Below are 14141 nucleotides of genomic sequence, written 5' to 3'. Positions count from 1 at the left end.
ATGCACTGTTTACTCACTCAATTTCCGCAGATATCGTTTCCAAGAAGTAGCTTTTTTTCTAGTCGACCATTAATAATGGTCCACCTCTTTTAAATCATATCAAACTAGAACAGAAGGGAGCTATTTTAAATGTCAAAGTCAGCAGTGTTACTTAGAGTGTAAATGGATGTAATAGATAGTTTTCTATAGCAACTTGATTAATTTAATCTTAGTCCATTTGAAAATTTCTCTTTTCCTCTCTCTTACACCACACACACACACACACACTCACACTCACACACTAAGTGCCTAGACTTTAAATAGATCTAGCAATTGGAAAGTTAGTGAGCCTAAGTTTTTACATAATTGCATTCCTACATTCTTGTAAATTTAAATAGCTATCATTGGCAATCTGCTCTTTTTCTAAAATCTAATTTGCAGCCAGGAAAGAATTTTCTCACCCAAGGAACATTTGACCTAACAGCAGAGAGTGAGGAATACAGACATGAACTAACTGTGAAAGCTCCTGTTTTTACTGTTCTCAAAAAAGGACAGTCAAAAGGATATGTATATGCCACCTGCCCCACCCAACGTCTTTCTGGCCTGATGTTTAAGCAGCCCTCTGCCTCCTCCTGACTGGGCACACAGAAGAAGAGGATCACTTAATGTCATGTGTCTCCTTTAAGCAGAGAAGAGTACCGAGTGCACTTGGGACACCTGAGTCAAAGGGCAGCTCTGAACCTGTGGGTCATCCTCAGGTTGAGGGGAAGTGGACATTAGGAGAGGGACAGGCTTTTGCTGTTGTGTAGCTCCTGTTCAGAGCCTGGAGAAGGACCTGGAGCTGTCTGCCCTTTCTTCCACAGGCTTGGCCTGACCCCACACATCCTCCTCACAGATCAAGCTGGTGCTTGTGAGGAGGGCAGTGAATGCTGAGTAGGATGAAAAGCACATGAGGAAAGTGGACAAGGAGGGGACACTCTGCCAAATGGAAAACGACCAAATTTAAGAGGAGTGGGGCAGTCCCCTGCTCTTCTCCCACAGGGCCCTGACTGAATGTTGCGTTTCCCCATTTATGGTGCTCTGTATTCCGGCATTATGCAGCCTCCCACAGTCTCTTCAGCTTCAAGACCTGCAGCTCTCTGGCATTGCCCGATTGGGATTGGCCTCTGGACAGCATTGCTCAAGTTTGTGAATTTGGAAAAATCAACACTCAGAAGAGCAAAAACTGCGGCAATTCACCTTTAAATGCAGTGCCTGGAGAGGGAGTTTTTTTCTCTAACCCAACCCTAACCCCACTCCCATGAAGAAGCTCCTGGAAAGATGTTTCCAAGGAAGTTGAACCGTAAAACACTAATGCACAAAACACCTCTACTGTGAGACTCACCTCTCAAAAAGCTTCATTGGTAAAGAGCAGACAGTTCTAGAAAAGACCCTGCTCCCTACAATGCCCTCCCCCCACCCAGAACAAAGCCACAGAGTGTCTGCAGTAGCCTAGCCCTTCCTCCCTATAACTAGCTACCAGGACGCCTCTTGGTGAAAAAAGAGGGAGGCCCCTAGGCCTCGTTCCCCCCTGCTAGGAAGAGTCCTCCTGGTTGGTTCAAAGGACCAAATTTCATTGGCCAAAGAAGTTTCTTCATTGCATTAGTCCCATGCTTTGAAATAACATGCCCCATGACCCCCAGCCACCTGATGGTATCTTTTTTTTTTTCCTCTAAAAGATGTTTATTTTTTAAAAGGAATAAGCAAATGAAGTTTAATTCTGCTCCAGCCTTGGAGAAACAGCTGAATCCACCTGCTTCTCCTGTGCAGCCAACATCAAGCAGCTTCCTCCTGGCGTGGGGCAGAGGGGAGTGGCAGGGAAGAGTTGCTCAGCTCAGAGCCAGTTACCAAAAGGAAGTGGGTTGTGCCCTGGTACCTTCGCCTGTCACAGGAGAGCCTGTGTATAAAATAGTCATGAAAACATTGATCTTGCACTTGTATATAATTATACAGTAGTGTCCAGAATGTTTAGGCATTCAGAGTGTACATAAAACAGAACAAATATTGTAATGTATTTTTGTTTGTGCTGGACCTGGGGCTTGAACTTAGGGCCTGGGCATTGTCCCTGAGCTTTTTTGCTCAAGGTTAGGACTCTACTACTTAAACCACAGCTCCACTTTCAGCGTGTTTTTTTTTTTTGTTTTTTTTGGGGGTTTTTTTTGCTGATAATTGGAGATAGCCTCATGGACTTTGCTGCCTGGGCTGGCTTTAAATCGTGATCTTTAGATCTCAGCCTCCTGAGTATCCAGGATGACAGGAATGAGCCAATGGCCCCTGGCTTTGTAGTGTATTTTTATTAAATGTAATATAACCTGAGTTTCACCTACTACATTTCTGTGCCATAAACTGGGTATCTAAGCTCTAAGAAGTCCTTTCTTCAGACCAAGAATTGCACTACCATGTGTTGACGTGGTTGTTTGCATCTGGTTCTGAGTATGTAACTCAAAGTAGGACTCACATATGTCAGAATACCTAGGAAGAGAACAGGGCATGGTGGGGCATGCCTGTTTTCCCGGCTTTCAGAGGCTGAGGCAAAAGAATCAAAAGTTCAAGGCCATCCTGGGCTACATAGTGAAATCCTGCTCCCTACCAAAAAACAAACAAGTTAGGCAGTAGGTCCATACTCAGCAGTACTCTAGGGGAAGCAAGAATGTCAACCCCTGTTGTTGGCTCTACAAGCTCCTTATGTATCTCCTGGCAGACTACATACTCAAGGGCACAAAGGATGACCCATCCCGTCCTGAGATGGTTCTCTAATCTTTTAAGTTCCAAGACTGGTTCAAAGCCAAGGTTCTCCAAGCTGTCTTTCATTGTGATTTGTCTAAATTGTTAACAACTTTCTGAGAATCATAGTGTATAACTGAAATTAGAATGGGAAGGAGAAGCTCGATTGCTGGTGAATAGCTCCATTTCCCCTAGTGCTCTCTGGCCTCCGGTTCCCCCCCCCACCGCCCCTTCTCCCAGCCCTCCCTATACAGTCTGGGCCAGTGCTTCCTTCTGAGAGTCACCTGTAAAGTGGGAGGAGTTGTGGAGAATGGAACCCATACTCCATTGAGCTAACCTGGAGGAAGATGTCAGAAGGAAAGTACCAGAATTTCCATGTGTAATTCCTGAAATAAAAGACTGGATATGCACTGAAATCAGGCAAGTAAAAGCAGAACATTTGGGGTAGGAAGACATTTTTCTGGTTGGTGCCTGTCTTGTTCCTTCAATTTAGTGTGGAGGCAGGGGTGGGGGAAAGGCAATTCACTTCCTTGAGAGATGAAGTTTTCATGAACACCTTTGATTCTTCTTTTCACAGATTCATCCATTTGTTTCCTAATGTTAAACACTAATGCTAGGACAGGGACTGAGAAGAAAAAGTAGCTCTTTAGAATTACAAGGTAATCTTTCCTTAATGTGGTTTTTGTGAGAATTGCCGTCCTGAGGGCAGAACTAAGAAGGCAGAGGCCTCCTGTCCAGGTATGTTCTGGCTTGCTTTGAGAAATCTAAAATGTTTACCCTGTGATCAAACTGTATGGTCTGCAACTATGTATCTAAACACACACACACACACACACACACACACACACACACACACACACACACACACACACACATACACATACATACACACACATACAGCGTCCTGGCTGGTCAAGCAGAGCAGCTGGAGTTCACACCCAGCCCGCAGGGAGGCCCTAGATTCAGCACAGAGGGAACCCGGCACCTTCCCTTCCAAAGGCAATAATAGAATTGACTCATAACTAGATCTGTGCACAATAACATTCTGAACACTAGTGAAGCTTGTTGCATTGAAATAATTCTGGCTCTGGAAATGTTTCTGTTTTACAGTTATTTACAGTTTTGTTCATTGGTTTGGATTCAAGCTTAGTTTGTTAATATGTATAATTTAGCATCTATTGCACTCATGTAAATATGGAGTAAGTATTGTAAACTATTTCATTGCTGGGATTGTGGGTGTTATACATACATTTAGGACTGCAATTTTTTGGTATTTTTTGTATTGTAAAATAACAGCTAATTTAAGCAGGAACAAGAGAATTAAGGGAGGCCTGTGCATTTTAAACACAAATGTGAAGCACTTGTACATAAATAAAAGTAAATACTATAATACAAACTCCTTCTGAAATAAAATAGATCTGGTAAAATGTGGTTTTGCTGTAAGTGTTTAATTCTAATTTTGTTTGGGGTGGGAGTCGGGTGGGAGGAGAACCCATCTCAGTCAGCAAACTGGGCATGGTGGGTGGATGCCTGTGGTCCAGCTAAATTGGGGGTGAAGGTACAAGAAACATACTCCGAGGTCAGCCCTGGGCACAAATGCAAGATCCTGCCTGAAAAATAACAAACCAAAGAGATGTGGAAGCAAATGTGATAAGAGGTGCTTTGTAAGTTGAAGACTCTGAATTCAAGCCCAGTACTGCCAAAAGAAAATATTGTCAATGTTTCACACTATCTCAGAGGAGAGCCTTGGAAAGTCATGATGGTGAAGGTATTAAACTACCCAGAAGAACCCAGCCCGTCCTGGAGTGAGGGCTAGGCCTGTGGGAGCGGGTCTGTGCACAGCTACCTGCATGGAATCCCACGCAGACCTTGCAGACAGTTCCTCCATCAGCTCTGCTCTTCCTCCAGGTATTCCTTTTTCCTCCAGGGTGGAGCCTCCCACCTCCACTAAATCTCAGCATACCCACACACACACTTTTGCAAGTCACAATTTCCACTTAGTTCCAAAATGCCCCATAGAGGGCAGTATTACACCTATTGATAACCATTGCCTTACATTACTAGCCCTGACTTTGACTGCTGCTGCCGCCGTTCTGTCCACTTGGTTCCAGCCATCCTGGCTGCCTTGTCAGTGTCTGGACCCACCTGGCACAATAGCGCCTAAGGGCCGCTGCACCTGTTGCTCCATTTGCAGTGTCTTGAAGGTAGATAGACATCTTGTGATGGGCACATACCACTCGGCCTTCTAATGCCTTGTGTGATATTTGTGAGATGAAAAAAGAAATTCATTCCAATTATTTTAATATATAACCTAGCCCTGTTTAAACATGAAGTATTTAAGAGCTGGTTTAATATGCAGAGTTTTTTCAGAAATGCAAATTGGTTTTGTTTACCATGGTTTGGAAGGAATTCCTTTGCACTCTTGGTTCTCCAGCCCAAGAAATTAAACCATATGAATTATGCTTAACATAGTACAGCTCAGCTCTGTTACCAAAAAGTGTGTGTGTGTGTGTGTGTGTGTGTGTGTGTGTGTGTGTGTGTGTGCTGGTACAGTGGCTTAAACATTAGCCCTGCTACCAGAGTGTGTGTGGATGCTGGTACAGTGGCTTAAACTCAGGGCCTTATACATGCTCAGCTTGCTTGCTCAGCTGGTTGTCTACACTTGAGCCATTCCTCCAGCTCAGCTTTTTTGCTGGCTATTTTGGAGATGGAGTCCCCAGAATGTTTATGTCTAGGCTGGCTTCCAATCATGATGTTCTGATCTCAGATTATGAGTAGCTAGGATTTATAAGAGTGAGCCACTGGTCCCAGTTTTTTTTCCTGCCAGTCCTGGGGCTTGAACTCAGGGTCAGAGTACTGTCCTTGGGCTTTCTCAAGGCTAGAGTTCTACCACTTGAGCCTCAGCACCACTTCTGGCTTTTTCTATGTATGTGGCACTGAGGAAACAAACCTGGGTCTTTGTGCATGGTAGGCCCTCATTTACTTTTCATATTTTTTACACTGCTAGGGATCAAACCCAGGGTCTTGCATGTGCTAAGCAAATCCTGTACACTGAGTGATAAATCCAGCAGTCTAAATTTCTAGGACTCACTTGTAAGTTAAGCCTTTTAAATTCTTCTTTGGCTCTTACCATTTGTAAATTTTGTCCTCATGTGCATACTCGCCTTATTTTTTTTTCCTCTGTATATTCTGCCCTGATCTGCAGGCACTTGCTTATTTGCTTGCTTTTGTCTTGTTTTTATTTTTGAGAGGTTTTTGTTTTGTTTCTTCCTAGTGGTGTTAGGGATCAGACTCAGGACCTCAAGCTTGCTAGGTAGGCTTTCACCCCTTTAGCTATACCTCCATCTCTCTTTTTTTTTTCTTTTTTGCCAGTCCTGGGGTTTGAATTCAGGGCCCAAGAATTGTCCTTGGACTCTTCTCAAAGTTAGCACTCTACCACTTGAGCCCACAGCACCACTTCTGACTTTTTCTTGTATGTGGTACCTAGGAATCGAACCCAGGGCTTTGTGCATGTTAGGCAAGCACTCTACCGCTAGGCCATGTTCCTCCCACGTTTTTGGTTTTTTTAAACAAAGTTTCACTATGTAACTCATGCTGACTTGATTAATTCTTGCCTCAGTCTCCCCAAGTGCTTGGATCACAGGCATGTGCCACCATGCTAACTAAGCTCCTGGAGGCTCGCTTAGGTGTGAAGAGACATGTCCCTGGCAGAGCAGCTTCATAAGACTGCCCTCAGCCCAAAACTTTTCAGGCTGGCAAGGCAGGACCTTGTCCCTACCTGCTCCAAACTGCTCCTGCACAGCTGCTGACTTTCTGGAAATGTCATTGGCCAGTGTCTACACTGCCTGCAAAAATTAGTTGGGCTTTAAGCCAGAGGGGGCATTTATGAGCCATGAAGTTTCCACCAATAAATCCATGATGTTTCTGGCATCTGCCTTTCCATCTCAGTCCCAGCCCGAGCCACCTGGCTAGCTGAGGAGTCAATATTTACAACAGCTATCAGAGATCCAGGACCAGGACTACAGTCAGTCTTCTAGAGTGTGTACAAAAGTGACAGCTCCTTAGCAACACATGGGACCTGACACACAGATATGGCCACGGAGCCACAGCTGGACTTGGCCTTACTATATTTGGCCAGATTTAGTCCTGTACATAAACCAGAGCCCTTTGAGGTAGAAGTAACAGAAACCAAACTCTTAACAAATCTAGGCAACTCTGGTTTCCTAGGACTACTATAACAAACTACCCTGGCCTTGAGGACTTAAAACAACAAAAGTTTATTTTCATCTTTTGGATGCCAAAAGTCTGAACTTAGTCACTGGTCATGTTGCAGTCCCTCTGAAGGCCCTGGAACAACTCAGGCCTTGTCTCTCATGTTCTAGTAGGTTTTGACATCTGTTGGCTTGTGTCTACATCATTCCAGTCTTTGCCTGTCCTTATATGGCCTTTCCCAAAGTAGGCTCTCGTGACAAGAACTCTCATGTCTCCTTAAAGAGCAATGCTGATCATGCCTGTAATCCTAGCTACTCAGGAGGCTGAGATCTGAGGACCAGTTCAAAAATGTCTGGGCAGAGAAGTCCATGAGACTCTTACCTCCATTAACCAGCAAAAAAACACAAGTGGAGCTGTGACTCAAGTGGAAGGGTTCAATCTGGAGGGAAAAAGCTAAGGGACAACACCCCTCCATCCCCCCACCCCTGAACAAAATTAATGTAGAGACACCAGACAGGTTCTTATTTTCAACTACTGCCTGTTCACTTTATTGTCCCAATCTTTTGGAAAATGTCTGGGGTTTTTTTTGAAATTCTATTTTCACTCTGTTAAGATGTCTATAATTCACTTTATGAGTCAAAAATGGAACCACGTTTAACACACTCCCATCTAAGGAAGTCACTAAACAAGGCATAATCCGCAGAATGGTACATTTACTACCTCTCCCCTGGCCTCCCCACCCTCCCAATCTCACCTGTGCACACACACAGGTGTCCACTCCCTGGCAGGTGCAGATGGAGGAGAGAATTCCCTCTTGGCTTGGATTGGACTTGGCTTCACTCTGCCCAATGGCTCCTCCCATTCCAGGTGGCCCTGATGGGTGTGCTGATACCACTCCCCCAGGCCACAGGAAACCATCCATAGCCCATTCAAGGTCCACTAGGTTCCTGCCTAGTACAGCCCATGAGGTAGGAAAGAGAAGAGTCTTTCTCTGTTGAGTTTACTAAATAAAGGGAAAGGTCCATCACATGGAACACTGGTGACTTTCACTCCTCAGCAAAGGTCTGCCTGGCTGCTGAGAGAAACTGCTGGAACAGCAGAAACAACATCATTTGGACCCCTGGAGACAGCTGTGCCTGAAGCCCAAGTTGCTCAGGTGCTTTCGTAAGCCAGTTTGATGTGTTTTGTTTTGTCATAATCAAGAGAGAACATGGGGCCAGGGGTTTGATCTAGTGGTAGAGTGCTTATCTAGAATGCATGAAGACCCGGGTTCTATTCCTTGGTACCATATATATAGAAAAAAAAAGCTGGAAGTGGTGCTATGGCTCAAGTGGTATAGCTCTAGCCTTGAGAAAGCACAAGGGTAGTACTCAGGCCCTGAGTTCAAGGCCCGGGATAGAGAAAGGGGGGGGAGGGAGTGAGGGAGGGAGGGAGAGAGAGTTTGAAGTTGGGAACTGGCTGACAGTGTGAGCAATTAGTGCCTATGGGTTTGAGTTGCAATGGTCAAGGACAGTCCAGGGTCTAAATTTTGGTGCGGTATGTGCCTAACCCTCATGTCTTAGATCAGGATTCTTACACCATGATTTACTGAAGAGCAAGCTCTTCAGAGAGAGGGAGGCTGGCTGGAGCAAGGACTGAGCTATGAGATGGTCTCAGCCAGAGTGCCCCCTTGGGCTTGTTCTACTCCTTTGGAGCTTGAAGGGAAAATGTAATTGTCATTCCTTGAAGCAAATAGGCCAAGCTCTTGTGTCCCTGCCTTGTGCTCCTGACCACCGTGACCCCAGGAGTAGAGAGCAAGCTAAGAAGTGTGTCTGGGCAATGACTCTCTAGGAAGAGGGCAGCTGGGTTGGTTTAGTAGCAACAAACTGCAGCTGCAACTCAGCAGTGCTAGCCGGGGCATCTCTGAACAGAGCACCAACAGTCTCCACCTCAGCCTACTTCATAGCTCCTGCCTCATCTCAAATGGGCCTATGAAGGGGTAGCCCTGTTGGTCAGGATGACAAAAGGCTCCAAGCGTTCCAGACAAAGGCTGCTTCCCCAAGCCCCTTCGCAGACTACATTTTCTTTCTTGACATAATTGGTGGAGCTGGAAGAAGATGGAACCTAGGGTCTCATACATACTAAGCAAGCCTTCTATCATAGCTACACTCTTAACCCCAGAACAGCAATTAAGTATTGCCCATGAGCCAGATACTGGTGACTCATGCTTATAATCCTAGCTATTAGGAGGCTGAGGTCTGAAGACTGCAGTTCAAAGCCAGCCCAGGCAAGAAAGTCTGTGAAAATCTTATCCCCAATTAGTCACAGGGGGGAAAAGAAACCCAGAAGTACTATTGTGGCTCAAGTGGTAGAGAGCTTGAGCAAAAGGAGCTCAGTAGAGTGCCCAGGCCAAGTTCAAGTCCCAGGACCAGCAATAATAAACATACATATACATATACATATACTTATATACTGTCCATTCACTGGGTCATAGACACTACCTAGTTACTGTATGTCTGTTGGCTACCTCTGGCTGCAAAGGAGGCTGGAAAATGTAGTTTCTTTATCTGAGAACTAACAGAGAAAGAAAGAAGACACAAAAGCAAAGAATATCCCTGCCACTAAGACTTGAGAGCTAATTCAAATCCACAGCTAGGAGACACAACCTGGAAAGCTGCTAAGGCCACGCAAAGCCACATAGGCCACCAGAGACCAAGTCTTCAGGCTCTCAGGGCAGTGACAACAGGAAAGCAAAGTCAGTGCCAATGCATGTGGGTTTATTTGCTATAGCGTGCTAATGCTAGCTAGTGCTGACGTAAACCTCTGGGAAGAAGACTGCAGCCAGTGTAGTGCTGCGGGCATGGCAGGGATGGGAACCACACTCACTCCAGCTGGTGCTCATCAAGGGGGGTGTCATGGATGGCAAGCACACCGTCCAGGGGCACGGGTGGATGGGATTGTTGGTATAATGCCTAACTGGGGCGGGGGGCACCCTGCAAGGCTTCAGTGCCAGAGGGAGCCTTGCCTGTGGGTCTGTCTGGATATACTCGGTATGTTTTCAGTTGGGAGGGTTCTGATCTCTAGATGTCGAGTTCTATGATGAATCCAACCAAGGTGCCTACAAACAGGGGAACCAGAGGCTTTGCCAGCAGGCCCTCAGCCTCCAACTTACACTCCAGGGCACAGATGTATCAGTGTCCACACACAAGAGTGGCAGCAAGGGCAAGCCAGTCCCTGTGCAGTGAGCAGTAGGCCAGAGATGTGATCCAGCCGTCTATGCAGAGTGGGATAGTTGGATGTGTTGTCCTAGGTCTGGGGTTCTAGTCAAAGCAGGGCCTTGAGAACCAGGACAGAGAGAAGGGCCAGCAGGGAGTTCCTCTCCAGGGACTGGTTGACAGAGGAAGTCTGAGGGGTGGGAGCAGAGAGAAGATTCAGAACAGCAATGTATGCTGCTCTCAGCCTACACCCCTTCCCAGAACACTCATGCCTGTATTTCTGCCTGCCTGGCATGGAGTGTGGAAGGCCACAGTGCAGGAACCGCCAGCTCGCTCAACCCCGTCCCTACATCTTACCTGTAGAAGGCTGTGCCCAGTATCCTCGTGGAAATTCAGCTGTTCCTGCAGGATTGAGGGCCACCTGATGCTAAAGGCTTGCATGGCACCATCTATGGAGGGATGGTCCAGAGAGCTTGGCTCGGAAATTCTAGCCCAGGACCCCCAGTACCTTGGGGACAAACTGAGAGACACCCCTCCTTACCTGCAAAGAAGAACTTCTGGGATGGGAGGTATGTGTGGGAGCAATGACAAGGACAACTAGGGTAAGAGTAGCTAGAAAGCTGAACAGTTCTCCATCCTCAAAGGCCAGGGTGAAAAGTATCACTCCATTTTACAGTGGAACACAGAAAAGGCTTACAGTGTATGCTCAGCTAGTAAGTGCCAGATCCCAACTTCAACAAGTTGGGATCCCAGAGCACAAGTTATTCCAACCTCAAAAGGCAAGACCAGGGTCACCTGTGGGGGAGGACTTGGAGGGAGATGGCGAGGAAATGCGCTCACAAGTGTGGAAAACAGCTTGACTCTCCCACCCTATTGTCCTAACGTTATCACCCTTTCTGACCACTCCTAGCTACTGTTTTAAGAGGCTTAGCTACTCCAGGAACCTGAGAGGCCCTGAGGATCCCACGGTTTGAGGCCAGCTAGGGCAGAAAAGTTCGGAGACCATGTATCTGATTAATTAGAAAAAGTGGGGCTGGAGGCATGACTCAAGTGCTAGAGCACCTTAGTTCAAAACCAGTACCGAAGGAGGGGATGCTTGCCTTGATACCTGTAAGATTCTCCTTAGGGTCTATGACCTGGTCTGGCCCAGATTCCCCCAGACTGCAAAGAGCCTCGATTTCTTCCCCTCCAAAACAGGCTCCCTGCCTGCTTAGAGGGCTTGGCAGTGGGGAGTTAGGGCAACCCTGGCTCCCGCGCATCTCCTACTGGGGTACCTCACCCAAGCAACGATTCCTTGTAAAGAGCCCCCGGAAACTTTCGCACTCTTCGCGCCTGTTCCCACTGACTCCACAGTTGCACCAGGGCGCCACGTGTGCGCTCACGTTGTCCACGTAGTTTGGGGTGACGGCGGTGCCTACAGGAAGGGACCCCAGTGGCGGGGTCATCAGCCCAAGCTGGCAGAAGCAACTCCTGGAGAACCCCTTCTTCCGCACCCAGATCCCAGCCATGCATACCCACCAGGCCTGCGTAGGCGCGCAGACAGCGGGGGCCCTGACCTCGCGGGCAGACATCTGGGGCTGGGGCGCAGGAGGCTTGGAAGGCCAGGAGGCGAGGTCTGTACCAGGGACACGAGAGCAGAGTTACCCCGCCCCGCCCTGCGAGCCACCCTCCCCGCCCCACCCAGGGCCCCGCCCCTGGAGCCACGCCCCGAGCGCCCCTCCCACTAAGCCCCCAAAGCTCCACCCTCGTGCCCCACCCCTAGCACCCGGCTCTCGGGCCCCTGAGCCCCGCCCCAGGCTCTGCGTCACACCCCCCGCCCCCGCGCACCTGCAGACTGGGCTGAGTTCGCAGGCCTCCAAGATCTCCAGGCAGGAGGGCGGCGTCGGGTTGGACCCGACGAAGGCGCAGGCTGGCACGAAGGTCTGACGCCGGCGCTCGGCGCACTCCGTACCGGTGCACTGGCAGAAGAGCAGCGCGTGGGTGAGCGCGGGCGGCCCGCGGGAGAAGAAGCGGCGCAGGGCGCGGTGGCAGCGGGCAAGGTGACAGTGACCGGATGCGGACCGAGCCAAGCATTGGGTGACATACTCGGTGCGCAGCCGCTGGCACTGCGCGTCTGCTGTGCACGCCTCGGCCGCATCCAAGCAGTGGTTCTGTCCCGCGGAGCGCGCGGACCCTGGTGGAGCGCCAGGCAGTGTGCAGTTAGATCTCAGTGTGTCCCCCTGGCGCGATCCACTCCGTCCCTACTCTGGGAAGTTGGAGGTGGTCCAAAACTCAAGTAGGGGCTGAGTGCGGCCTATTCCTTGTCCTACGCGGGCTTATACGTTACTACTTTTCTGTCCGTCCTGATCTGACACTGACTGGGAGGGTATATCACTCCACACCAGGGTGGCTGGTGACAGGTGACAATGTCTAGCCAGATGGAATTACACATGCTAGACCCACGGCAAGCTGCTCCTACACATGCTATGTCTAAATTCAGCCAAGCAGGCTATCCGGAAATCAAGATGTCCTAGGACCTGGGTCACCAAAACCAATCTAATCTACCCCTCCCTCCCCTCTCCAGCCTCCTGCTGAGACTATAGAAAGCACCCCAGTCTGAGAATAAGTACCTCCTGGCCCCTTCCTCCACCTTGTTGAGTGTGGGTCTGGGGAGGGGGATCTACTGCCACTGGCCTGAGAACAGGGCTTTTCTGCTTTCCTTCCTTCCTTCCTTCCTTCCTTCCTTCCTTCCTTCCTTCCTTCCTTCCTTCCTTCCTTCCTTCCTTTTCTTTCTTTCTTGCCAGTTCTGGGGCTTGAACTCAGGGCCTGGGCACTGTCCTTGGACACTTTTTGCTCGAGGCTATTGCTCTGCCACTTGAGCTACAACGCCACTTCCACCTTTTTCTATATATGGGGTACTGAGGAATTGAACCCAGGGCTTCATGCATGCTAGGCGAGCACTCTACCACGAGGCTATGCTCCCCGCCCTCTTTTTTTTCTTCCTTTCTTCTTTTTTTTCTTTCGTTCTTGGTCCTGGATCATAGTGATATTTGCTGTTGGCTTCAGTACCCTGAGCTCTGTAGGAAGGGTAACCCCATGCTTGGGTGTGGAATCAGTGGAGTGTATGAGTAGAGACCGGAGATGAGCAAGTCATAGTCATCCCTTCTCTCCCCTCCCTTCCTTTCCCTTCTGTCCTGGAGGCTCTTCTCTCCCAGCCTTGCTGCAAGCACTGCTAGGTCTCAGTCCCACTTAACAGCACCCAGCATCACCTGAGGACTTGGACCCACCTGCTCTGTGGTTACCTAGTTCTCTTGCCAGGAGCACCTGTACCTCCTCTCCACTCTCAAGGTAGTGCATCCCAGCTCCAAGATCTCCTCTGCCTAAACTTTCACCATACCCCATTCAACACCCCATACCCCATAAAAGGCCCCTTCCCTGTGCTGCTCCAGGTAGAGAAAAGGTAATACTGAAAGTGGAACAGCCAGACACTAAAATGTCCCCCAGTGAATTAGACATAGCAATGAGCCCAGAAGACTAGAAGGGGGGCTTTGGAGCTGGGGGAAGGGTAAAGGATAGGAAACGTTGGGAGAGAGGTCAGGAGAGGAAAAGTTCCTGGGAAGAGTCACCAAGGTGAGAACTGGGAGGGAGATGGCTCCACTGGTCTCTGATGGGCCTGAAAAGGTGAATGCTGTGGGGGTAGACTGGCAGATGTCCACGGTCACGGAATACAGGCCTCCTGCAGTGGTCCTTCCTACATTACAGCTTTTCCCTGGATCACTCTTTTGCTCTCCTACCTTTTGGGAGGAACAAGACAGAAAAAGGTGGGGGGAAAGTGGGAAACAGATGCTTACCCAGCAGTGGCAGCAGCAGCAGCACAGATCCCAGACAGCAGCCCATGCTCCCTTCAGTGGAAGAGAGGATAGCAGGAGGAAGAGCCACTGATGCCTTTGGCAGAGTGACTCCTGAGAAGCTCCTCAGCGGACACCCAGGCTGCGATGGCTCACAGGTTCCCAC

The 14141-nt window shown here is 48.7% G+C and overlaps 1 protein-coding gene across 2 annotated transcripts; it reads right to left on the bottom strand.

Moving 5' to 3' along the window:
- Positions 1-10257: 10257 nt before the first annotated feature.
- Gfra4 (GDNF family receptor alpha 4) lies at positions 10258-14024 on the bottom strand. Of its 2 annotated transcripts, none has more exons than XM_090352796.1 (6): positions 13979-14024; positions 11910-12321; positions 11663-11770; positions 11428-11573; positions 10506-10597; positions 10258-10338 (listed from the first exon to the last, which is right to left on the bottom strand). In XM_090352796.1, the coding sequence occupies exons 1-6, from the start codon at positions 14022-14024 to the stop codon at positions 10258-10260; spliced, it is 885 nt and encodes a 294-aa protein (XP_090208922.1). The 2 variants fall into 2 exon arrangements, with proteins under 2 accessions (XP_090208922.1, XP_090208923.1); XM_090352797.1 differs by having other exon boundaries at positions 11428-11562; positions 11663-11763; positions 11976-12321.
- Between the last annotated feature and the right edge of the window lie 117 nt (positions 14025-14141).

Source organism: Megascapheus bottae, chromosome 18 (assembly GCF_031878675.1).
Source record: "Megascapheus bottae isolate mThoBot1 chromosome 18, mThoBot2.hap1, whole genome shotgun sequence".
NCBI classification, from domain to species: Eukaryota; Metazoa; Chordata; class Mammalia; order Rodentia; family Geomyidae; genus Megascapheus; species Megascapheus bottae.
This window is presented reverse-complemented; position numbering and strand designations above follow the sequence as displayed.